Genomic DNA, 25,175 nt, shown 5'->3' on the forward strand with positions numbered 1-25,175 from the left:
TAAAAATGATACTTACAACTTGTTTGAAGGCTCTAGCAAGGGTAAAATCCGTTTAGCATCATCGGTCGTCAACCTTTAAAACCGTTCGGCGAGCAACTGACTCGGGGCTGAAAGTTGACTCGAGGGTTATATGCTTATTGAGGGTACGGCTTCGCGACCGTAAATCAGAAAGACTTGAATTTACAACACAAAGTAGTTATAAAAGTGAACTTTACATCGGTGTAAAGATTGAAACAGAATTAGTTTGTTTTCGTGTATATATCGTCATTTAAAGTTTAAAAACTGATTTTTTAAAATGAAATAAGCAAGTTATTTTTTCAATTTATACATCAAACGATAGACTAGAATTCGCTCTTTAAAATGACATTAAGATTATGCTTCTACGATGCTTCGTCGCGAAGCCGCAACCAAATGAAACAGTGTGGGGTCGATCGGTACACGCAAAACGGTGAAATTTGTTGACGTAACTGATACTTTTCAAACCAATATAAAACACATTCAAACATATGTTACAGATATACAAATACCAGATTACGACAGATAAAGGCTTAAACTTTATTGACATATAATTTTTATTCTTATAGGACAACTAGAAGTAGTGAAATTTTATTTTTGAAAACCGCAAAAACTGACCCTAAAACGCACTTTTTCGCCAGTTTGGACTACCTACTTGTAGCCAATACTACTGGTGTGACTATTGAGAAATAGAGCATCATCATTCTTCTTGGGAAGTTTTCAGATTAATATGGTCAAAGTACACCTTCATAGGTTAGTTCGCTACATCAGAAACTATTGGACAGGTCTAAGGCATAAATATAATACATGTATTTTAATACATAAAAATTGCCTAATTTCTGCACATCTTCCAGCAAAAAAAAACAAACCATGACACAAATTGAAATCAACAATTTTGACCCTATAAAAGGCCTTTTGTTTATTAACAGATAGTTAAACAATTTAATGTTGCATCAAATACTGCAAGTAAAATACCATGCAACCCTTGCTATTTCCCCAGTAAAGGGATTGTCTTTAATGAGTCAGTATAATATAATCACAAGAAGAAAAATCTTATGTAATCATTGAGTTGAACAGTTTAAATATATATATGAGAATCTTATAAATTGTACAATGTGAACACTATCATGTTATAAAGACTAGCAACAGTAAATTATATTCTTTAGCAATTCATCAGTGCATAATAACAAAAATCTGGATTAAAAATTAACTTCAAAATAATTAATGATTTTTATATGCTAGTAAATTTAGGCAACAAATCTAAGCCATATTAACATGACTAGAACAACTGTGGAGGACATTATGAGGTACAATATAACTTGAGATGATGTAAATATTTGTTTTCAACACGAACATTTTTTAAAATGATTTAGTTTTAACAGCTTCCTTCATTTGTGTATCTGATAAATATTCATTCCAAAATAAGTAATGTTTGATAATGTCATTAACAATACAGACACAATTCAAATCAATATATTTTAAAAAATCAGATGTTTCTTAAGGACTATTTACATAAATTCATATAATTTGAAAATGCTATTTATTCGTAAATTCAAACACGCAGGAATATTTAAATTGTCTTTTATAGTGATTTTCTATTTTTTAAATTTGGATTTTTATAATATCTAAGACATATTTTCAAAGAAGTTAATGAGTCAATAACTTAGATCTAAACGTCCTTCAATATATGTGGATAACAAATAGATAAGATCTTGCAACAGATAAGAAAAAATTGGGCTTAAAAAAACAAAAAATCTGTTCATTCACAACCTACTTTCTTTGTTTTTTTTTTATAAAAAATATAGTACAAGTAGCTTAAGTTACAGTATAATGTAACTTTAAGTATTGTTTTTAAGCAAAAGAGCTGCCAAGCATGTTTACATTTTAAAAATTACATAAAAGCTCACTTTATCTTCATTATATCAAACCAAAGGAAATATATATATAAGATACAAAAACTTTTTTCAAACATTTATATGTTTAACAAAACTTTTAGACTTTAAATTTTTCAAACATTTTTTAAGGCACAAAAAATTCAATAATTGCACATTGTATAGAGGGTTCCCTTGATTAAAAGTCCCAGTAAAGCTTTATGAAATGCTGTTTTAAGCAGCGTCAATTATTTCCATTCAAGTAGCTGCTGAAAGTTGCCCCAGGTTAGTCCATACTCCTCAAGTCTTTCTGCCAATCTCAAATTCTTCTGAGCCAGGTAGATGCCTGCACAGAGCCCAATACCTCCACAAACGGCAGACGTTATTAAGACTTTAGTTAAAACCTGAAAAAAATTATTTTCCAAATATAATGCGTAGGCTAACAAATAGTTCTCTTTCCTAGTCTTCTAAACATGCTTTTTTTAAAAATTCATTTAAATAAAAGAAATATAGATAGTAGTTACCTTATCTTGCCACTGTCTTCTTTGAATACATTCGTGATATCTCGTCCTTGTAAAGGACACCTGTAAGTTTAAAATTTCATACATTTACACACACACATATTTGCCTATTTGTAGAGAGAGAATAAAGATAAATATATAGCAAATAAATAGCACTCTATAAAGAGGGAGATAATAAGTAGCTCTGTAGTATAGGGAAGGAGCTATGATAAATAGCTTACCATGGTATAGAGAGGTACCCAAGAATTAGGAAAAAGGTTAAACAGCAGGTTATCCAATTTCTTCCTAAATAAGAACAGTTTAGAGTTCACTCCCTTGCGCATCTGGAACAAATATAAATAGACGTAAACATTTTTGTAAAAAGCTCATTGTATTGAATGATAAGTATCTATTTTGTAAAGATTATCTGTCCTCACAAAAAAAAAAAAAAAAAAAAAACAATGTTTAAAATTGCAAAAGTAATTTTCAAATTTCTTTTGCTTTAAACAGCACTTTATTCTGCACTATTTTACTAATGTCTATAATTCAATAGTTATGTTTGTCGCACCTCAATATAATTGTACAAAGCCAGATCACAAATGGCCTTGGCATCAGGGTTTCTCACTTTAGTGTACTCTGGTAATGCCTTGCCTGTTTGGAGAAAAAAACATTATATTAAAATTTTGGCTTCAAAATCACTTTGTCTATACAATAATGTAAGTATTCTTTTAAAGTTGAATTTTTTTTTAAATTGAGGCTAGCTTTAAACTGCAGTTATGATAAAACAGAAAAAAATTCTCACTGAAGTCATCATTAAACTTATCAAGAATTTCATTGAGCACGATGCAGTCTTCCATTCCCTGAAATACATTGAACAATGGAACTTAAAGGTATAGTTATGGCAAGACACAATAGTACTTTAGAGCCTTTGACATGGATTGTTAGGTCTGAAAGGGGAACTTAAATTTCATTATTTTTAAAATCTGAAAAATCTTATAAAGTTGAAATGGACAAAGTCCAATTTTTTTTAAACCTTAAATCTGAGTATCACAATGTTACATAAGTTTTTTCAAACAGCTAGCTTATTATAATTTGTTCCTTTAAATTAGTTTTAATATAGCCAAATTGTATTAGATCCAACTTTAGGGTTCTTTATCTTTGTGTTATTAAAAAACTACAACTTATATAAATCTTTGAGTTTTAAACTAGCACTTTATGCAATCATATCTAATTTCAAAGATAGTTTACGAATGCTTTATTTTTTTTAAATGTTAAGAATGATTTTAAGCAATAAAAGTATGTTCTAGCTTTAGGCCAAAGGTAAATTTCACTTCATTAAAAAATATTTTAAGTGTGAGTTGGTTATTGCATGATTTATTAACAAAATGTAATATTTTTATTTGTTGGTTCCTCTGTATTTTTGCAACTTTTGAGAATGTGATCTTTTGCTCATGCAAACACTGGGTACTGAGTCTTCTTTCTTCTTCTTCGTTCTTAATTTTTGAAATGGTGGAGGATTCAGACAACAAGTCCAACTTCGTGGACAAACCGGACTGTGGTTTCCAGTTTGTCAGGTGTCCCATATAATTTTTCCCTGAGTGGGGTGGGCTGGGGCCAGTGTCTGTGGGTACTGAGTAAGTTTAGTTATTTGTAATTCCTACATTGTCAAGATGTCAAGTGGACCTTTGTCATACTGTAATCTCATAGTAGAAAGAAGAAAATTCAAAATGAGCTCATTCATTAACACATGACGCAAAACTTAAAAACTTTGTAGCCAATCTATTGTGAAGCATATGAAAGATGTATAACAAAGGTTAGTAAATTATATCATGGACTCACACAATTCATTCCCTGCCCATAGAAAGGAACCATAGCATGGGCAGCATCACCAAGGATAACAGCCTTGTCACCCACATGGTAAGGATGGCACTGCGAAAGGAATCAGAATATGAAAATTTTTATTTTACAAGATTTAAAAGCAAAACAATTGAAAAGTCAATAAGACTTTCTTATTGCAAGTAAACTTTAAATATACAATTATGATGTATATATGAATAGCTTGAAATTAAGCAAATATTTTATCACCTCAAGCAATATATAAAACTTTACTAGATATTTTATGTTTTATTATAGGTTCCAATTTATTCTCACTAATATAAAGTTGAAATATATATATATATATATGTTTTTAGAGTATTTTAAACAAACTGTATTCAAGTTGGTAAAAATATTTTTTGTGTACTAAGCTTCATAAATTTGATGCTAAGATCCAAAGCTACATCAGATGTTAAACTTACCTTGACTGTAATTAATGGGGATGGTTTACAAGACATGTAAGTTTTTACCAACTCCTCTCTGGGAAGAGAAAATCATTACATCAAAATTAATCTTGTTTTACAATTTTAAAGCATTATCTTGCTGCTTTAAGCCAGTCATACAATGGTACTCACTCTCCCAGTAATGGCAAGGAATCTGGAAAAACATCTTTGAAAAACTTGACCAGTTTTTCTTCAGTGTCTAATGACTCAAACATATCAAAGGGCATGAAAAGTGTTGTTGTGAATGATTTGTCCAGATTTGGCAGTGCAATCATCATGTATTCATTTCTTGGCCAAATATGAAGGTAGTTAATTTCCATGGCAAACTGATAAATATACATCATTAAAAAAGGAACAGTTACATGTTTTATAACTGTAATAACAAGACTAAAATAGAATCTTTTTTTAAAGAAGTATTCTGATAAAACTACTAATTACTTTTATAATTATCACATACAACTATGCAACAACAATGTATTTAAAAATCTATACACATCTAGTTTTTTTCTTAATGGATAGAAATACCCCATACACTAACCCAGCTCATGACTATTAACAAAACCATTTACCTCATTCTTGCTGTTTGGAGGAATGTTAAGCTCCATATACCCATGGGGAATGTACTCTTGCTGATAATCAAACCTACTGAGTTTCATCATTTGCTTTCTTAAGGCGGAATAAGCCCCATCACAACCAATGACCAGATCAAATGTTTTGGTCACACTCTGACCTTTGTCACTGTTGACAAAACAAACTCCCATTTCTTAATTGAAAACAAAATGTACATTGAAGAAGTTACTTTGTTTAGTACTTGATTAGCCATACCCAGATTTTATAACACTACCAATACTTAAAACTAAACCCAGGACTAATAGTATTGGAATTATCAACTAAACAAATAACTGGACATCATTATTGATAAGAATCATTTAACCAAATAGGTACGAATTACTACTTAAGTTATATTAACATAGTTATATACAACTTATCTGTAAAATAACACCCTATATTAATTGAACCATATTTTATGGTTTTGAAACTGGTGAATGTTAAAAAAGCAAAAATTTTAAAGTTATTTTTAGATACATCATTTTGGCTTACTTTACAAAAGTTGCTTCCCCTGTGTTAAAGTTACAGCTGACAAGCTTGTGGGAGAAATGAATTTCAACATCCTCATACTTTTCCACAGCTGTAAAATAAATTAGCCCTTTAGTTGATATCAAAATACTTAATTACAATTTTAAAAAGAAGTGTGAGATTTAAGTAGGGGAGGTAATATAATTTTTTTTAAAACATTTTAATGAAAAGTAAGACTGATTGTTGAAAAACCTTGTGTAATTATGGTAGGCTTACTCCATGTTTTAATTAAGTTTAATTTTATCTAACAAGTGAATAATTACTGCCCAAAACAAAGTAGAACATTTTTAGCATGAATTGTGAAATGGATCTTCATTGTTCTATGTAAATCTGGTTTGGTTAATAAATTGGAAAATACAAATTTTTCTGACATATCAAGTAACAGGAAACTAAGCAACCACTCAAATCTTTGTATGTAATAATACTTAATTATGACACTAAATCTACTGTTCTTACTTTTATTTTTTTGCTAATGCCTTCATTTTAATAATTTTATTGTACTGCTATTACACAACCTGTGTTTATAGAGAGTTTATAACATTAAACAGAGCTCCTAATTACAATACTGATACATTTGATGTTTAAAACTTTGGTGATTTCTTGTTTGCTTAATATATGACACCAAAAATATGACAACACTTTGACTTTACAGCTAGTGCGAATTTTATTTTTTAACTTCTTTGCTGATAAGGTTTTTATCACAGGTAAGTTTAGGAATTTTTCTAGTTATGTAAGATAATTTTTTTTAAAGTATTCACTCCATTACAACTATAATATTGTAAGTAATCTTTACTATCTCATAACAAGAAATAAATGTAGTGAATATATAATTAACAAATTCTATAGAGCTGTTAAATTAATTAACATTTATGAATTAAGTACTTGTAACAGGTGGTAAGGGTGGCAGTAATTAAATCAAATCAATAGCCCACATGAGCAATTAGTATTCAAATTAATGCTAATTAATCACCTGCAATAAACTAACCTGTCAGCATGACTTCATTTAACAAACGCCGATCAATTGACATGATGTACTGAGGGAATAAATGGTGAAAATAAAAAACTTTTTAGTTAAAATAATTTTTAAAAAGTAAACCTTTTTTTTTTTGAGATCAGATGTAGCAAAGTTAATCTGTTTCTTTGACTTCAACGTATGAAAGGATAGTTTGGTCAGCAATAGTCAGATACCCATATAAACTGTTGGGTTTCAGTAATCACTTGATAAAACCAACCCCAAAAAAAATGTTACTATATTATTATACAATAAAAACAAAACAAAAAACATATTGGGTGATTATGTTTATGTATTTATGTTAAACTATAAAGGTTAGAAATTAAATACCTGATCTTTATTGCCATACAAAATGGATCTCCGTCTTCCATCTAGATCATGAATCATACGAGCATGCATTGGAATTCCATTTTTTGTGATTGTATCTTCTAGCCCTACAAGGTTTAGGGCTTCACGTCCCCTGCAAGAGAGAGCAAGGTTGATGCTCCTTCCTTTAACAATATCCTGTGTCCGAATATCTGCAAACAAACTTGTTCTTTCAAATATTGCAAGGTCTTAAACTGTTTCTAAAACTTAGGCTTAAGTTTGAAATAACCGAAACAAATCAATTTTAAAATGTGTGTATATTACAATTTTAAGTCACTTGAAATACATTTTTAAGATCTACTAATATTATGTCTGTTGTAAGCTGAATTAATTGGGTGAGGTTAAGGACACAAGCTCACAGCACAGCTGGGTAAAAAGGCCCAATCATGTACAATGACGTTTGATTTTTTACTGAGCTAAAAACAGAAAAATATTAATCTTGATTATGTGGTGCACTTCAAGGGGGAACATATTTGTTCTACAGTACAAACACGCAAAGTATTTTCTGTGGTTAAAGTTGAACAGATGCTGGGTGATTAAGCATTTTAATTCCATTAGAGCTGTATCATGACAATATACACAGAAACAAACTCTACCATCTAAGAGAGTTCATACTTAAACTTCATTCTTATCACGCAAGCATTAGAGATTTAATATTATTATAATTAGCCATAATTAAGAACTGGCTAGACATAATTAACCTTATGACCACCTTTAGCCATGATTACAATAAAACAGCTGCTGCTGCTGCAGGTGTTACCTGGCCTCATTTCAAACAGATCCACCTTAAACCCACGTTTTGCCATGTAAATTGCGTTCAGGGATCCAACCTGATAACATGAGAAAAACAACTTTATTGTTACAAATGTTTTGTACTCTTCTTCTTCTTCTTCGTTCTTAATTATTAGTGTTGAAGGGGATCGAGATTTATCTGCCAGTGGGTTTGAACTCGAGACTTTTTCGAATTTATCAACCATGAGCTTTTTGCCGACTCGACCACGCCTCCAACACAATTAAGCGTTACGTGTCAACTGGTTATGCGCCATTGAGGCCATTGACTCCGATATCAGCCTGCTTTTCTTTTTGGATTTGCTTCCATAGCCTTTGTCCAACGAAGAACAAACTACAAGGCAGCAGTTGTTTAATTTTGGAGTTGTCTCTCCTAGAATGTTTTGTACTAAACCTTTTATCTGATTGCCATGAAACTCTAGGAAGCTGAGGATATGCCAGAGTTGGTTTCTACACACACAAATTTAATTAGGGCAGGAGGGTGCGTTTTGGCACCCAGAGTTCCACAGTGGCTATCTTAGCACCTGGGATCAATTGATTGGGCAGCCTGCACAGGGAGTCAGGGGTACTACTCGATTTAAGGGTTAAACTGCACAAGCACCTCCGATAGTCATATGACCATGTGCACCCTGGGCTCCCCTGTGAGTATTATGGCACCTACATTTGTTTTAAGAGTGCCATACACTATGGATACATTAGGCTACTATAATCATTGACAACATTGGACCAGATGCATACATGTGACTCTGGGTGCCTCTGGCTCCCCTGTGATCACTATGGTGGTACATTCATTTAAAAGAGAGCCCTTTATTAGGGATATGGAGGGTTACTAAAATAGATGACTAAATTTAACTAGGGTCATCGTCCAGCACCCTGATAGGATTGTACTATTGGGAGCCCTTTGGTTTCCCAGTGGCTACCTGTGCACATGAGGTACATAGATTGGGCATCCTGCACGGGGGTGGGGGGGGGGGGGGGGTCAGGGGTACTATTTGCTTCAACTCAACTGTCATAAGTTTGGGCAAAGAACAGCTAAGATTCAAGAAATATTACACTGGAAATGTTTACATTTAAATAACTATGTTAACTAGAAGTTAACAATAATTAGGCCTATCCTAAATAGTTACATATAGGCCTAATAGCCTAATATTGTGATTAAATTATTATATAGGCTCAGAGGTGTAGCGACCCTTCCCAGTGCCTGGTGACAAACTTTTAATTTGCACCCTTCCCCTCAAACTTTTTGATTTGCACCCCCTCAAACGTTTGATTTGCACCCCCCCCCCTCAAACTTTTGATTACTTTTACCTTTTTCCAACCCATTTTGGCGCCCCCTAATGTTGGTGCCCGGGGACATATGTCCCCCCCCCCCTGCCCCCCCATCGCTACGCCTCTGTATAGGCTAATATTAAGCCATGTGTTTTTATAAGCTTTTATAAGTTGTTATTAAAAAGAAAAGGCTAGCCAAGCATTAGGGCTAAATATTAAATTAAAAGTAAAATGAACAAATCATGTTGCAACTGTTAACAAGAAGGCAGTTTTTATCATTTCTTTCAATATTTACCCTCTTCAGTCTTTACTCTTTTAGTTGGACATATTTCATAATTCATAATACATTTTTTTTTTAAATACTCTTCTTATACCATATATATGATATTAACAAGATCTAGATCTAGTAGACTAAACCTAGTACTAGATCTAGATTCTACTAGATCTAGTAGTGAGTAGATCTAGTAAGTCTAAAAGCTAAGTGCTAAAGTAAGTACTAAAGTAGTCCAACTAATACATTTTTTATTAATATTTATTATTCATTTTAAAAAAAATTCTTACCAATCCACCACCACAAATAGCAACATGTTTCTTCTTATGCAACTGATGCGCCATTTCGTAATAATCTACTTGCAGTTTTAGTAAATGTAAAGTAGCTGTAGGACCAAACTGACTGAGTCACACAGCAACCGCAATAGCACAGCGTTAACTAATGAAACACTTTTAACAAGACCTAATTTATATAAGTACAGTACAGGATTACTGACTCGTGGCTTCTCAGTTATTAGTAAACAGGTCAACAGTCAAATAGGGGTCAAGGTTGCCAACCAGTATTTAAAAAGAAAAAACACAGGTTATTGAGTTTAGGCTAAGTTATTATAGTAGATTTTTAAAAATGCACGATAAGTAATTATTTTGTATGTAATAGAGGCTTATATTTACTTGATTTTTTTCGTTTAGGATCATGCACTTATTACGTCACGCATTTTTACCCCCACATCCCTCACCCACCTCTATCCAGTGTCATTGGGGGTGATACAGTGTCGCCACAAAACTTCCCCAACTGTATCTTTCAGTGCCCCCTCCCACCCACGGAGAAAAAAGTCTGAAAGAAACACTGATGTCTGCCTAAAACTACGGTCACACTTCAGCCTAACCCACCACTTCTCACCAGCTACTTAACAACCATTCGTTGTCGCTAAGAGAACTTCGCCATGCAGTAATGTATCCAGGGGAAGCATTGGGTGGGGGCCTCGAAGGGGGGGGGGGGGGGTCAGAAAGTGTGTGAACCCTGTTGCATTTGAAACATCAATTTCTGGAGCTGAAATTTTTAGCAGGTTGTTTTTTTCCGCATTTTTAAATACTTTATTGCAAATTTAAATTAAACCTGACCACCTTACCGAATTGGAATTGTGACGATGGGGAGTGGGTGATCATCGACAAAAAAGCGTGACATCATTTATAGATGACTCGTGTGTAATTGATTTTGAATGTATTTTATACTTTTATTTCTTTTGTACCATAATACAAAATAGAATATAAAATTTAGCCTGAAGACTGACACTGGTGATACTTTTTTGGCAAATATGTTACAAAATAATCTGGCAAGTGTTTGACCTACCGTTCCAAAATATTAGCCTGCACACTAGTAGAGTCTAGATCTAGATCTACATTTAGAAATCTAGTAACATTTCTTTACTTCAGTAAAATTTTACTAAAAGTTGAAGACCGTAGTCGTCTTTTAAAAATATATATCTAGACTATAGATCTATATATAATTAATTAATTGTCTGTCTTCAGTTTGGATAGTATAATAACGACGGCATACAAGTGACAAGCCAACAACATTTTTTACAACAAGCTATCAAACTATCAAATTTGACAAATAGAAATTTATAAATATTATATAATATTTATAATAGAATCTAGACTAGATCTAGTACAAATTAATCAAATACTAAATAGGCCTACGGGCACGGGGCTAATGACCTAAGCCTAATCACTGACTAATCAGGACTAATGTTTTTTGTTTTTTTGTACATTGAAATTGTTAATGTTATTTGACTTGACGATATGTCGATATGTACTTACTTGTGTTACTTGACTTACACTTGATCAGTACTTGAAGTTGAATGTGAAACTTTCTAAGCTAAAAAATGGGTAATCTATCGTTTTTAGGTAGAAATCTACGTAAAATCGCCCGTGGCTAGTAATGTACGAAAAAGTCACCTCATTGTCAAGGCTTTAATAGAATAGAAGTATTAGATCTATATTGTGATATATTTGTGTCAAATATTATAGAAAAATTAATAATAAACCTAAATCAATGGCTAAATTAAATATAATATTGATTAATAATATATCAAATATAGGCCAGAAGTTAACTTTAAACGGCAGTGTTTGCGAGCAGGATTTGCTATAAAAAGCGGCCATCTGTAAGTTAGAGTGGCTTCCCCTGAATTTCGCGCTATAAGTTTACAAAAAAAAAATGGCTGCTATAGTAAATGAGCATGGTTGCATCTGTTGGAAACATCGCTAGTCTTCATTTATTACTGAAAAGTTTTGATTCAATTGTTTAAAAACAGGTACATAAGATTAAGAAACAAGGAAACATTTTTGAAAACATAAATCCTCCTCAAAATGTGAAATAATTATTAAAATTTAAGGAGTCACCTTTTTTTCAACCTAAAATGAGGGCCTAACTCTCTTACTAAAAGTAAAACTAGATCTAGTCTACACGAAACTTGAAACTAATTGTATCATGTGGTTGAGCTGTTACACTTTGGGCGGATCATCAGGGGATAGAATCTAGCTATTAGCCCAGTAGGTATATCAAGAACTAGTAAAGTGATCTACCCGCCTAAAGTATAACATCTTTAAAAAAAATACTTTTAATAGCATATTTAAATTTACTATTTAAGTTTTTATCATGTTAATCCCATCAGTGCAACTCATAAGCCTGAACAACAAACATGTAGATGACAAGAAAAACCATGTCTCTGTAGCACTGTTTAGTAAATATGTGCATCTTCCTCCGGCTAGAATCGGCCTAACTAATATCTGGTCTAGTCTAGACTATTCTAGAATCTAGATGTACTCCACTTATTTATCTACATTTCTAGAGACCAGATCCACTTTTTTGCTCTGTACTCACAACTGCACTTTTGACACTTTATTAAATGAATAGTGCTCTCATTTTTTAGATATATTAATTTATCACATACCCCATCATATTGACCTAGATCTAGATATCAATAAATGACAAATGAGAGTGAGTAGACCTAGAAATCAAGATTAGGACTTAGGTTACTGCTTGACCTACATTTTTAAGCTGGTGCCTTGGTAATGATGGCTGCCAGAAAAGACTAATCCACCTTTTCATTTTTACAAAGTTGAGCGATCATTTCAAATTCTACAAAAATACTGATTAGATTATAATAACCAATGTTTTGTGTTTGCAATGCACTTTCCATCTGCGGTATATTCTTTTCATTCAACTTGAGTAAAAGGTAGCATAAGATAATGTAAGAACTAAAAAAGTAACATCTTTTTGCATTAAAATCATTAATTGACATTTCCAAAATGTTGGTTAACTGATAGAAAATTAACTGCCCAGCCGTAATAAACTAATCTAAATCATTTAAAATATACTTGACCCTGAAAATAAAAATTTGAAAATAATGACTTAATCAAGACAAACAGTCAACTAAGCCTGCCCATTTTGCCCGGCTTGTATTGGAATGAGAAGAACTTAAGCAGACGACACATTTGTGCTGAATGGTCCATCGTGTCAAGACAAACAGTCAACTAAGCCTGCCCATTTTGCCCGGCTTGTATTGGAATGAGAAGAACTTAAGCAGACGACACATTTGTGCTGAATGGTCCATCGTGTCACAACAACTCTTATTAAAAACTAACCCACCATATAAGCCATAGCATTGTAGCCATTTAAAAAATCACATTACTAGATGAGTTGGCCTATAACTAGATGAGCAGACCTGACTAATGACTTGAGGAACTATACAATGAATTTTAAAATAAATTTTAATAAATTACTGTAAATAATTAGTATTAGGCCTTAAATGTGGATTTTTTAATTAATAATTAGGCCTAACAATTACTATTAATTTCATAATAGAAACCTAGTCACTTATTTAAACTGAGACAAAATTTTATAAAAACAATTTTTTTATATAGGTAGACCTATAATTATTAATTAAGTATAATATAACAAAATCTGCCCTACATTTTATTACTATTTCCATTCTAGATATCAACTGAACAATATACTGCCTGGATCATATGTAGATCTATAAACGCTTGAGACATTTTGTTATGGCTGGAATTAGAAGTGGAAGGAGACTAGTACAACTGTTACCAGTCAGATTATCTTTTGTCCCTGTCAGAAATAAAAAAATAATTAAGTCAGAATCACTCACTCTGTTTGAGTTAAATAAGAAAGGGACAAGTTATGAATTACCTCCAGGTAAAAGAGAAATGTTAAATGTGGGTGAAGAGTTAAAACAATGGTTCAGAGAAACAAATGAATTGATTCATAGGAATCCAATGCTGAAATGTGAACATGGAAATTATGAAGTCATTTTTCGGTAATTAAATGAGTGTCATATTATATTTCACTATATTGTGGGTTTAGAACAGTTTATTCTTAAAGGGAAGAACAGACAATTGACTTTAAGAATTTTATTGTTTCAAATGTATCAACATTATGACATTGACCCACTTGATATCACTGAGAAAATATTTAATGACTAAATGAATTTTTCAGAGACAGCTATGACTAATGTGAAACTTGGTTATCAAGAGACAATTTAACTTAAAATAACTTATAAATTTAAGAAATAATTTGGTTATTAATATTACAATTTATCATGGCGTAATTGTTTTTAAACTTTTAGTTTAAATATTATATTTCCTAAAATTTATATGTCTAATTTCTGCTTTTAAAAAACTAGAAATAATTGGGTTGTTTTTATATTTTTGAGAAATTTGGCTACATTAAAAAATAATTCTAAAACACATTTTAAAACCTTTTATGATATTATACATTATTAAATATTAAGGTTTGTGAAGCCGAGTTTTGGGTTAAATGTCATGTGACAGAAATTAAAATATAATAGCAGTAATGTATATATAAATATGTATTATGTATACACAAATGCACACTTGTAATGGAATATATATATATATATATATATATATATATATAAGTAAAATTCACTTTCGAACCTGCTCACTGGTTTGTTATTTTTTAAGGGAGTATGGTTTGATTCTAAATTAAAATATTTTTAGGTTGTAATAGTTGTATGTGTAAATAATAGTAAATATATTACAATTAAACTGGAAAATTAAAACTAAAAATATAATTGTTCAATCAGATTCAACAATCCAGCGGCTGTCAAGAGCTGGATTGTGAGCACAGACAAGGATAACGATACTGGAAAAAGTAGTGCTGAGTTCACCTTCACAAAGAATAGCACAGGTCTATTTCATGGCTATCTCTCTAAAGAAGTGCCCAAGGATGGGAAAACTAAATATGCTGGCTATGCCAATATTACATGTCCCAAGCCACTTGTAAGTGTTATTTGTAAGGATGGTAGTTGTGTACCCATGCAAAACACTTGGGGGATAACTATATATTCCCAATACATAATTTGTTCTGACCTGAAAATGATGTCGTTTTTATTCAAGTCCACTGTAACTAAATCATGATTTTAATAAGTCTGATAATTTAGCAGTAAAATTTATGATTTATGTCATTTACAACTTAATATATTCTTTTTTTATGTAACACGAGTAGAGTACACCTATAGCATTTTTCTGTAAATTTATTAAGTCAGATAATAAATTTACAGAAAAATGCTACAGGTGTACAGTCAGATCAGCGTGTTTCAGTTTTTGCATTTTAATCATGCATATTACATAATGCAGAGAAATTTTTTTTTCAGAAAGCGTTCAAAAGAGATACCAGTTGGGATTGGTCACTTTTTAATTGTATGTTGCTCAAAGTCCGGGGTGATGGAAGGCCTTACTCCCTAGTCATTGGTTGCAATTTTGAATTTGATATCAACTGGCTGAACCGGTGGCAGTGTCCTCTGTATACTAGAGGTGGGCCTTACTGGCAATTAGCTAAGGTGAGTATATTTATCACAGAGGCGTAGCGGGGGGGGGGGGGGCAGACCGCACCGGTTGACACCATTTACGGGGGTGACACCAAGTCAAAAAAAAGCAAAATATATAGAGAAAAATTTGAGGGGGGGGGGTGCAAATTGAAAGTTTGATGGGGGGGGGGTACAAATTGAAAGTTTGTCCCTGGGAAAGGTTGCTACTGGGGGGTGACACCATGAAGTGCCCCACCGGGTGACACCTGACCTCGCTAGCCATAACTTGTAACAGGTCCTTAAAAACAGTTTTAGTGACTCATTTTAGTGAGTTGATGTCATTAAATTAAAACTACGCCAGATTTTAATTAGAGAAATTATGTTTATAACATCCAGTTGTAAAATAGTTGTTAAATTGCTACTTTGTAAGCTGTAAATTAACTTATTTAAAAAAATTCCTTGTTTATATTCTCTTAGATTTTTAAAGGTGTGTTTGTCTTCAACAGGTTCCTTTCTCAAATTTTTTTTTAAGTCACCATGGACGCATTCAGGACAAGCAAGAGTACCCTGAATTAACAATTGTCAACAGCCTGGGCATCACAGTAATGGATGCTGCAGAAGGACCATTTGCCTTAGAGATTGAAAGCATAGCCCTCATGTATGATATGAATCTCTCAGATACATCTAGATATGAAACTTATCATCTTAAAAATTTCATGGATTGATCACAGCTAGTATTAAAATAAGTATATACAAAATTTAGTTGGCTGTTTTTAATGTAACTGAAACTTGTGTCAATAGGAATTAATAACTACCAGTTGTGATGAAAAGGTGTGTTTACAAATTACATTATTTATTGGTGTGATTGAAAAGTAAAATGCTAGTATGTTGGTAGTAAACACTTTATTTACAGATGTTTTCTTTGGTACAAATACTGCCATCAGGCATAAAGTATGACTTGAAGCTCTATATGGTGCAAGTAGGAGTTTTTTGTGATCAGGCACACAGTTGCTAACCCAAAATTTGAGCTTGGTTCCTGACCCTAGTCCATGAGCTCAGCCATGGTAGGGCGTGGTGCAACACATTCCTAGCATATGTAGTCATACAGGTCAACATACGTTTTTTGAAAGATATCAGGTCATAAAAGTAACACATTATCTTTATTAATTATGAATGCCTTAACTTGAACTTAAATGTTCAAAGTTTAATTTGTAAGGAGTAAACTGTTTAAATTTAAATTAACCAGTAGTTTACAACTTTGAGAATGCCTGGTTGTGTACACTTCACTAAACATGACTTTTTAAGTTTTATTATGAATTATGACATTTAAATCACTAGTTATAAATATAACTGCTATTACAGCCACTGGTCATTTAAATAATTAGCCCTGGGTAAACCTGACAATGCAAAACAGACCATAGTGGTAACTTCTTTACACGAAAATGGTATTCAAACTTTTTGATAAAGATGACTGCTATATTACCTGATCAAAAGGTAATGTTCTGACAATTGGCAAGGATGAGTAGTCCTCAGAAGAAAACACAAGTGTATATGTGTTGCTTTAAAGAAATGAATTATCAAGATGTAAAAGGGGTAAACTGTTTACAATCTGGTAGAATGGTGAACATTGCTGAGTTGTATTTGAATGGACATAAATAATGAATAGTATATAATCATATTGTGGACAAACAACACACCAGACATAAGCACTTGAATACTAGACTGTTTTGTGTAACTTAGTGAAGCAGTCATTAAGTATAATAGCATTATATCATTTACAGAGTAAATTACAGTGTTTAACAGGTTTTTATTAAACTGTTACATTGTACTTTGAGCTTAAGAAGCGTAAAATGTAAAGGCATTCCCTATTACATGGACATGTGAACTAAAAAACCTAACCCCATGCTGTTTAGAAAAAGGATTGAACTGTTATAGTTATACAGCTTTTTAAAAATTGGAATTAAAACTACATGGTAATCTGGGTTACAATTTCATAAGTATTCCAATACTATCCTATGAATCATGATAATAATTGTACAACTGATAATACAAGGGAAAAGAAAGCAGGGAAGGCCAAGGGAGATGGGGAGGAAGTACTTGCAGAGGCAGGACTGTCATGGAGGGGCTGCCAGAAGAATTGCCAGAGGCTGACAAAAGTGGAGGGAGGCCCATGTTTCTTGGGTGCATAAAGAAAAAGATGTATACAGTGAAAACTGTACTGAAATGCAACAAGTCTAAGATATAAATGCACTGAGTGGAATACTTTTCCTTTGTTATAAACATGGAGGCTAAATTCATATCAATACTGAACTTTTAAACTGAAGATTTGTTTCTGCTTTATTACATTGCAATACCTAGGGATTGTGGATTAATAATAGATCACAAAAATCTTCATCATTAAAATGTTATACAGCATTTCCATAGACCACCACAAATAACTATTTAATAATAAAAAATTATTTTTAAAATAAATTATGATTATGAGAATAACATAATTTTAAATGTTGATGGAAATAGAAGCAATGGTAAAGCCTTATTTTTAAAAAAAATGTGTCACCTTAATTATCCAATCAATATTTAATAGTCAGAAAATTAATTAATAAAATATTTCATTAATTATAAATGCCTCAACTTAAATTTGCCATAGTTCAACTGATAAAGAAGGATTACAAATACTATTTCAAATGTATGCACTAAACTGTTTAAAATTAACCAGCAGTTTACAACTTGGAAAATGCTTAGTCATATAATTAAACACTGCATTAAACAAGAATAAAATAAATCAAAGGCAGTGTTATTTAACATCATATCACCCCTGACCTACACTCAAGAAAATGACAAATGTTAAAATAATAAAAATATGTAAAGTTGTATAATATAACAGAATTAGAACATTCTATAACCTTAAAGAGAAAGTCTAATCAACATGGAACTAAAGGCATTGTTCATGTTAGTTATTCTTTATTATTTTTAATCTTCGTCGCCAAGTCAATACATAATCCACTCCAGACATGAATGTGGTTACTGCTGTCAAATACCTGAAAGAGACAGGATTTGGATGTATACATTTAAATAGCATACTTAGAAAATCTATTCTTTTAGTTAATACTGAATCTTACATGAAACCCTCCAGCCATGGGCTACCAACAAAATCAAAGACAGGAGATGCCAATGTTGCAGCAAGGTATGACAACTGAAGTCCTGTATTCACCTGTAAAAAATTTTATTCTTTAATTAACACTTTTGGATTGATCAGAAAATAATTTTATAACTTTTACAACTAAGTTTATTGAACATAAAAGCTTAGAACTGTATATATATATATATATATATATATATATATATATATATATATATATATATATATATATATATATATATATATATATATATAATTCTCTTCTGGGATCAGTTAGAAAACAAGCTGCAAGCGCGCCTTTGCAGTCCCCTCTCTTCCTCACTATCACTACCACCCCCACCCCACCCCCACATGATCTGGTGAGCGGTGTTCACTCTGTTTACATTTTACAATCATAGAGACGGGTTTGGTGACGGCTATTAGGGGCAGATAATTTAGTTTGAAACAATTTTAAACTTAGAGGAGGTAACTAGGCCTAAGAGGAGGCTGCTTTCACGGGGGGGGGGGGGGGTTAGTGTTTTTAAGCAAATATTTTCAATGGCAGCATTGGTACTGTCAAATTCACAAATTATAAATTACTGAAAAGTAGAAAAAAAACAACTAAATAGCGGCGTATGATACGCAGCGGGTCGGCTTGTATATATATAATTCTCTTCTGGGAGCCGCTAGAAAACAAGCTGTAAACGCGCTCCCTACCTCCCCACCCCTACATGGTCTTAGTGAGCTGTGTTCACTCTAAATGTTTACAAGCAGAGCCAACGATTTTAAACGTAGGGGGGGGGGGGGGGGAGGAAGGGTGGGGGGGGGGGGGGTTATGGTCCTTAACGAGCTACTTATAGTGTTTTAAAGAAATATTTTCAGTGGCAGCGTTGGTACTGTCGAATTCACAAATTATGAATTATTGAAAAGTAGAAAAAACAACAACTAAATAGCGGCGTATGTTATGCCGCGGGCCGGCTCGTATATATATAATTCACACAAACCTTGCTTATGTTTGAGGGGTAAAGTTTAGCTGTTACATGTGAGACATCAAAGTATCTGGATAATGTTTTCTGAAATAACAGTTAAAAACTTTACACACAATATTACATTATTGTTTGGCAATGATATACTTTCCAATGTTATCCCATTTAAAATCAATTATTTTCACATTTTAGTGTAGTGTACATCACAGGTGGGTTTAATAACTACTTATGATAATGTTTACAATGAATGTTTTCCAAACTTCCAAATTAGAGATGGTATTAAAGAGCATGATTTAAGTCTTGTTACTGTTAATTCTTACTGGAGGTGCCAACGAGATGTATCTTATGTAGAACGAAGCAACTATTAGCCCTGCGTCTCTCAACAAGATCAGAGCTAGCATAGGGACTAGAAATAAAACATGTAATGTTTGAAAATACAAACAATGTTATGTCCTACAAATGAATTACTTTTTTGTTTTACTTTTATTACTTAAGAAAAAGCATAAACAAATTACCTGGAATTAGGCCAGCAGATGTAAGAGAAATGCCCAAAAAACTAACAAGTAACTTGTCCGCCAATGGATCTAGAGCTGTTCCCAAGGCTGTTCGTTGATTCTTGAAGTTCCGAGCGATGTAACCATCTAACTGTAAATTTTAAAATAATATCTGCATCATAATTTAAAAAAGACTTTAAAAATACATCACTCTGTAGTAAAACGTTAATTCATACAGAAGACATACTTCATTTGTAAAATACTGTACTAGTAGCACAATTAAGTCACGAAACAATTATTGACTCTTACTACATCAGTTAATCCTGCTAAAACAAAAATGCTACAAGCTGCTCCAAAGTGATCATGTACAACGAGATAAGCAAGGACTGGTGCTGAAGCCATTCTTAAGGTTGTCAGTAAATTGGGAATTGTTCTGACATCTTCTTTCTGTTGTAAATTTTTTTAAAGTTAAATTATTAGTGAAATTTCATAGATATACTATAATATTGTCTACTAGCATCAAAACTGACCATTTGGTAAAAATATAAAAAAAACACAACTATATGATTCTTTCAAAAACATCTAAATTAAATTTGTCAAAGCTAGGATTTAGGAGTAAAAGCTAGGATTTAAGAATTATTTCTGCTTCTTGTTGATTAGCTATAGAATACTATAGATACATTTATTAGGCTTGTAACAGTTACTAATTAGGTACCTATTAAAGAAAAACTGAACTCAGCCAAACACTATTAAGTATTATAGAACAGATCAATCATTGTCATACTAAGCTACCTTAAACAAGCAAAAATTTAAAAAAAGTAAAAATGCACCTTTGCTTCCAGCTTCCGTTTAATTTTATTCACATTCAAAATACTCCTATCTCTGTGCAACTGCAATTTCTCCTTCAACAAAATCCTCTTCAGTGTAATACTGTTTTTAAGTCTTGAAATTCTTCCATTAAGAATAATTCTAGTTTTATCTCGTACTTTGCTTCTATTATTTGAAATTTTAAAGACAGAATTTGTGTTTTCAAGGGTGTTATTATTTTCATTGCATGTCTTTTTTCCATAATGAATGCCTCTTTCTACATTTTTTGGAAAACTGTTTAAAAAATACTTTTCATCCCAGCAAGGAAGTCTTTTAACCCCTGTAAAACTATGAAAATGTTTCTTTTGATCTGGATATATTAGGCCTGTGCTGTTCAATAAAAAAGCTAGTTCATTGTGCAAATTATTAGAACTTCTACAAAATATGCCAAATCTCATCAAAGGCCTTGATCTACATAATTCATTGCAACTTTTCACATGAATTGATTTCTGATTACTGTAATGTCTCTTTCCATTTAAGGAACTAATCCTTTTACAGTGTTCAACTTTAACCTTTGACCTATGTTGTGTTAACAAAATTTCACTAAAGGTACTAAAACTGCTCAAAGGTCCATGAGTTCTTTCAGGATTAATACAAATTTTTGCTAATTTCTTTGGTATACTCCTGTTTATCCCAAACATTTTTAAATCTAACTTTAATATAACACTTTTAACATAGTAAATTTGGGGAGACTGCAAGAAATGTATGTAGCACAGTATTTCTGTTGCGATGACCCCAGTTGACCTGTCGTTTCATACACGCATTCAATGCCGCATGATGTCGATTGCATAATTTTGTAGATTGTTAAAAGTTACTGTAAAACTAGCAGTGCGTCTGCAATTAGATCTCTACTACTGGGAAAAAACGATTAATCAGTGATGTAAATGACGCCTTTGTCCTTTTTTATTCCATTTCTCCCAGAAATGTTTCTAAACAACTGCGTCGACTCATGTTCTTATCTTTCTTAGGCCTTAGGCTTCGGCCTCACCTATCTACAATAACATAAGAAGTCTTCATTTTGTAAAGTTTAGGAAACAGTCTTCTCAGATTTTTTTCGCATTTTTATTCATGAACCCTTGAGGTGTAGTGACATATCTGAAGACTATGGGAGTGGGTAGGTTTAAACCCAGAGTGGCACTGTGCAACGTGGGGTTCAAGAAATGAGAGGTAGCTGAAGTATTTTCATTAAAGAAAACTGGATGAAAAGTATAAATCAATTATGTTAGAATTACGGTAATTTTGGCGGGGGGGGGGGGGGGTGTTGGGGGGGGGGGGGGTGTTGGGGGGGGGGTGGAGCGCTGGAATTTTTGGGAAGGAGGTTCTACTTATATGTTGTGACGTGATGATTGGGGGTTAATGATATCCAAGTCAGCCTGATATCATTTATGGATGAAACCTTATACTTAATTATCATATCATTCTTTATTATACTATAACATGCTTTTCTGAGAAGCAATGGGTTTTTAAAATACTCAATCTAAATATTTTTATGAGACAATTTTGTTATTTATAATTTATAGGCCTAATGTACAACTGTCCTGTGACTGTCATACTTAGTTGTTTTTTGTACTCAACAGAAAAAAAAAAAAAAAAATTTAAGAATGTAATTCTTTTGTAAATTTAAAATCATACATCTTTAATAAGTGCATCAAATGTTTAATAAATTAACACTGTTAATTCACACTATTTCAATTCAGCAGTTTTGAAATATCTTTATAACAAAATACTTTAGCACTTCCTTGAACCTTTTACAATAAAGGTATCCTGTACTTATTAGAGAGGCTATACATTACAGATTATATATATTTGTAATTTTAAAATATGTATTCCTGCAATCAGTTATTGCTTTATACACATCAGACAACACTTGAAGGACTAGAACATTTTAATACAAGTTTCTGTTAGTACATTTACAAATAACAAAAGAAACAGATCAAGTACTGTATTATTCTCACAACTTTTTAATATCTCCTTTCAGTAAGTTAAGTTTCATTTGGAGTTCTGTTAAATTGCTTTGTAGATCTATTCTCTTCATTCTTAGAGCTTTGACAACATCTGTTGATTAAAAAGAAAAAGTGAACTTTGACGGGAAAAGATAACAAATGATAAACACCAACATGGAATCAAATGGGTTGAACTAGCAATGGAGCATTTAAATATTTTTTTAAATCATGTGCAGTGGTATTAAAACATGTGATCATAAAAACATGATGTTTTTTGGATCCTTTTTGTACAAATTCAGAGCAATATTTTAGGTAACTAAACAATATTTGAAAATAAAAAGCCAAACATTTTTTTTTCTTCTCTTTACCAGAAGTTAATGTAATTTAAGTGTGTACAAACAAGCCATCAGGTCATGCTGATGTACAATAGTATAAATAAATATTTAAAAGAAGAAAGAGGAACCTATAGTAGGTAGATATGTCAATAGAAATGGAGCCTCAAAGTAAAAACAAAATCCAAAGTAGACAATTTTTATTACATTGCCTACATTATATGAACATTGAATTTTAAATTTTTTTAAAAAATATTTTTTTTAAGTTAAGATTACTCAGACAACAAAATGCACACAAAAACATGTGTACTATTCATGTCAACAATAATGATCTGGTCCAGCAAAGCTGGCAGATGCCATTAAAACTTAAGTGGCAAGTCTTCCAAAATACAAATATTATAGAAAGGCTTTGTTTAGCATCTGCAAAAATGTTTAAAGCCTACTTACTTTTGCAGATCTTCATATAGATAATAACAATGATTCTTACCTTCAACAAGGTGAGGATGTGACACTAATTTCTGAGAAATGTCTAATGCCTGCTGCTCAGCTGTTGGAATAATTCTGTTACCCTTTTCATCAAAACACCACTGTTTTTCAAGTCTTAGTACATTGACTTCCTGAAAATAAATAAAGGTAAAGCCAATGATAAAATAATATTTCACATTTTGTCAAACATCTGAATTCAAATTAAAAGGCATGATACATTTACATATGAGAGTTGCATTTTGTTGTTGTTTTTTTTTTTCATAAAATTTAATGTAGATAATACAAAAATAGTGAATAAAGTAGATCTAATATTAAAAAGTTTCTGAGTCCACCCAGCTCTGATGGGTACCTAACTCATGTTAGGGAAAGTAAAGGCGGCTGGGCAAAGTGCTGAGCCCATCTTCCCTTCATATGCCAAGGTCAAGAAACATATGATTATGAACAGTATTATCATTATGAACTCTACCTACTTCTGCACCCATTATTGGATTGCTAGGTCTTAAGAGGATTCTTTACTTTTTTTAATATCATTAAAAAGAGTCACAGGCATCTGATTTGCGGTTAGATAATCTCTAGATTTAGTACTCAGTGGTGTTTTAAAACTTTTCGCCCTGTTTTTTTTTTATTAAGCCTATTAATATAATAATTATAATTATAATAATATATAATATATAAATAAACACTAGATCTACATCTATTTTTATTACATACATCTATAGTTCTATAGTATATAGTGAAGGCCACTATTATATAAATATATGCCTATCTTATTACTTATTACAATATTCAATATGTGAATGTACCTTTTCAACAGCGCTGATTTCCTGATTTGTTGCTTGTAGTTGCGCTTCTTTTAACTTGCAGCTGTGAGTGAGTGATACAAAAGTTATGTAATCAACATTGCCTAGATCTAGATCTTTAGTTTTATTATTGTTGATAGGAAACGAACTAATGCTATCTTCCATGACTATCTAATAATATCTAATCATGAGTTAGATGTAGATCAGTAGTCCTCAATCCTAAACTAAACAAACATCACTCAGTCACTGATACTCATAGTCTAGTGATAGTTCGTAGGACTGTAACAACTGTAGTCCTATTTTGAAAATAAAATCCAGAGTTACCTACCGTAGACTGTAGCGTTTAGAATCTAGACATTGTAGGCCTATTCTACGTTTTATTAATGGGTTTCACGACCTAGATCTAGTTTCTAGATCTAGACAGAGATAGATCTAGTTAAGATCGAGATTCTTGATCTAGGCAGTGGCGTAGCGAGGTCGGGTGTCACCCGGTGCGGCACTTAATGGTGTCACACCCCCCCCAGAGGCGTAGCGACCCTTCCCGGGGACAAACTTTCAAATTTTCTATTTGCACCCCCCTTCCCTCAAACTTTCGATTTGCACCCCCCCTCAAGCTTTCGATTTCCCCCCCCCCCCTCAAACTTTCGATTTGCACACACCCCCCTCAAATTGTTCTCAATATATTTTGCTAATTTTTGCCTTGGTGTCACCCCGCTAAATGGTGTCACCCGGTGCGGTCCGCACCCCCCCCCC

At 32.4% G+C, this 25,175-nt stretch overlaps 4 protein-coding genes across 8 annotated transcripts; 1 reads left to right on the forward strand and 3 right to left on the reverse strand.

Moving 5' to 3' along the window:
* Positions 1–901: 901 nt before the first annotated feature.
* LOC131941920 (kynurenine 3-monooxygenase) lies at positions 902–10,056 on the reverse strand. The gene is made up of 14 exons (XM_059301528.1): positions 9,839–10,056; positions 7,980–8,049; positions 7,184–7,371; positions 6,827–6,875; positions 5,806–5,893; positions 5,274–5,442; positions 4,837–5,030; positions 4,684–4,741; positions 4,226–4,315; positions 3,189–3,246; positions 2,955–3,037; positions 2,629–2,730; positions 2,411–2,470; positions 902–2,290 (listed from the first exon to the last, which is right to left on the reverse strand). Exons 1-14 carry the CDS (start codon positions 9,890–9,892, stop codon positions 2,135–2,137), a joined length of 1,419 nt encoding a protein of 472 aa, XP_059157511.1. The 5' UTR covers positions 9,893–10,056; the 3' UTR covers positions 902–2,134.
* Positions 10,057–10,908: 852 nt separating this feature from the next.
* Positions 10,909–16,158, forward strand: LOC131941924 (complex I intermediate-associated protein 30, mitochondrial). 5 transcript variants are annotated; one of them, XM_059301535.1, is made up of 5 exons: positions 10,909–10,961; positions 13,548–13,884; positions 14,674–14,869; positions 15,244–15,429; positions 15,903–16,158. In XM_059301535.1, exons 2-5 carry the CDS (start codon positions 13,613–13,615, stop codon positions 16,119–16,121), a joined length of 873 nt encoding a protein of 290 aa, XP_059157518.1. In that variant the 5' UTR covers positions 10,909–10,961; positions 13,548–13,612; the 3' UTR covers positions 16,122–16,158. The 5 variants fall into 5 exon arrangements, with proteins under 5 accessions (XP_059157518.1, XP_059157516.1, XP_059157520.1 ...); XM_059301533.1 differs by having other exon boundaries at positions 10,941–10,980; XM_059301537.1 differs by lacking the exon at positions 10,909–10,961 and adding an exon at positions 11,289–11,437.
* Positions 16,159–17,940: 1,782 nt separating this feature from the next.
* LOC131941922 (uncharacterized) lies at positions 17,941–21,855 on the reverse strand. Its single transcript, XM_059301531.1, has 7 exons — positions 20,825–21,855; positions 20,304–20,441; positions 20,016–20,145; positions 19,821–19,906; positions 19,519–19,587; positions 18,516–18,607; positions 17,941–18,434 (listed from the first exon to the last, which is right to left on the reverse strand). The coding sequence occupies exons 1-7, from the start codon at positions 21,500–21,502 to the stop codon at positions 18,347–18,349; spliced, it is 1,281 nt and encodes a 426-aa protein (XP_059157514.1). The 5' UTR covers positions 21,503–21,855; the 3' UTR covers positions 17,941–18,346.
* Positions 21,856–22,732: 877 nt separating this feature from the next.
* LOC131941925 (uncharacterized) lies at positions 22,733–24,694 on the reverse strand. Its single transcript, XM_059301538.1, has 3 exons — positions 24,426–24,694; positions 23,624–23,753; positions 22,733–22,916 (listed from the first exon to the last, which is right to left on the reverse strand). Exons 1-3 carry the CDS (start codon positions 24,585–24,587, stop codon positions 22,813–22,815), a joined length of 396 nt encoding a protein of 131 aa, XP_059157521.1. The 5' UTR covers positions 24,588–24,694; the 3' UTR covers positions 22,733–22,812.
* Between the last annotated feature and the right edge of the window lie 481 nt (positions 24,695–25,175).

The sequence above is a fragment of the Physella acuta genome, unplaced genomic scaffold, assembly GCF_028476545.2.
Source record: "Physella acuta isolate Inbredline_101_S28 unplaced genomic scaffold, ASM2847654v3 ptg000377l, whole genome shotgun sequence".
In the NCBI taxonomy this organism is placed as follows: Eukaryota; Metazoa; Mollusca; class Gastropoda; family Physidae; genus Physella; species Physella acuta.

Bases quoted from the DNA above. Each gene is read 5' to 3' on its own strand.
- LOC131941920 (XM_059301528.1), bottom strand. From the start codon at position 9,892: ATGGCGCATCAGTTGCATAAGAAGAAACATGTTGCTATTTGTGGTGGT. The intron at 6,876-7,183 runs GTATTTAATTTC...TTATTCCCTCAG, and splicing joins TGTATGGCAATAAAGATCAG to TACATCATGTCAATTGATCG. The intron at 2,291-2,410 runs GTAACTACTATC...AATTTTTTTCAG, and splicing joins GAAGACAGTGGCAAGATAAG to GTTTTAACTAAAGTCTTAAT.
- LOC131941925 (XM_059301538.1), bottom strand. From the start codon at position 24,587: ATGGAAGATAGCATTAGTTCGTTTCCTATCAACAATAATAAAACTAAA. The intron at 23,754-24,425 runs GTACATTCACAT...ATTTATTTTCAG, and splicing joins AAATCAGCGCTGTTGAAAAG to GAAGTCAATGTACTAAGACT. The intron at 22,917-23,623 runs GTAAGAATCATT...TTTAATCAACAG, and splicing joins ACATCCTCACCTTGTTGAAG to ATGTTGTCAAAGCTCTAAGA.
- LOC131941922 (XM_059301531.1), bottom strand. From the start codon at position 21,502: ATGTTTGGGATAAACAGGAGTATACCAAAGAAATTAGCAAAAATTTGT. The intron at 19,907-20,015 runs GTAATTTGTTTA...TTTTATTTCTAG, and splicing joins ATCTGCTGGCCTAATTCCAG to TCCCTATGCTAGCTCTGATC. The intron at 18,435-18,515 runs GTAAGATTCAGT...TGTCTCTTTCAG, and splicing joins CCATGGCTGGAGGGTTTCAT to GTATTTGACAGCAGTAACCA.
- LOC131941924 (XM_059301535.1), top strand. From the start codon at position 13,613: ATGGCTGGAATTAGAAGTGGAAGGAGACTAGTACAACTGTTACCAGTC. The intron at 13,885-14,673 runs GTAATTAAATGA...TTGTTCAATCAG, and splicing joins AATTATGAAGTCATTTTTCG to ATTCAACAATCCAGCGGCTG. The intron at 14,870-15,243 runs GTAAGTGTTATT...TTTTTTTTTCAG, and splicing joins TTACATGTCCCAAGCCACTT to AAAGCGTTCAAAAGAGATAC.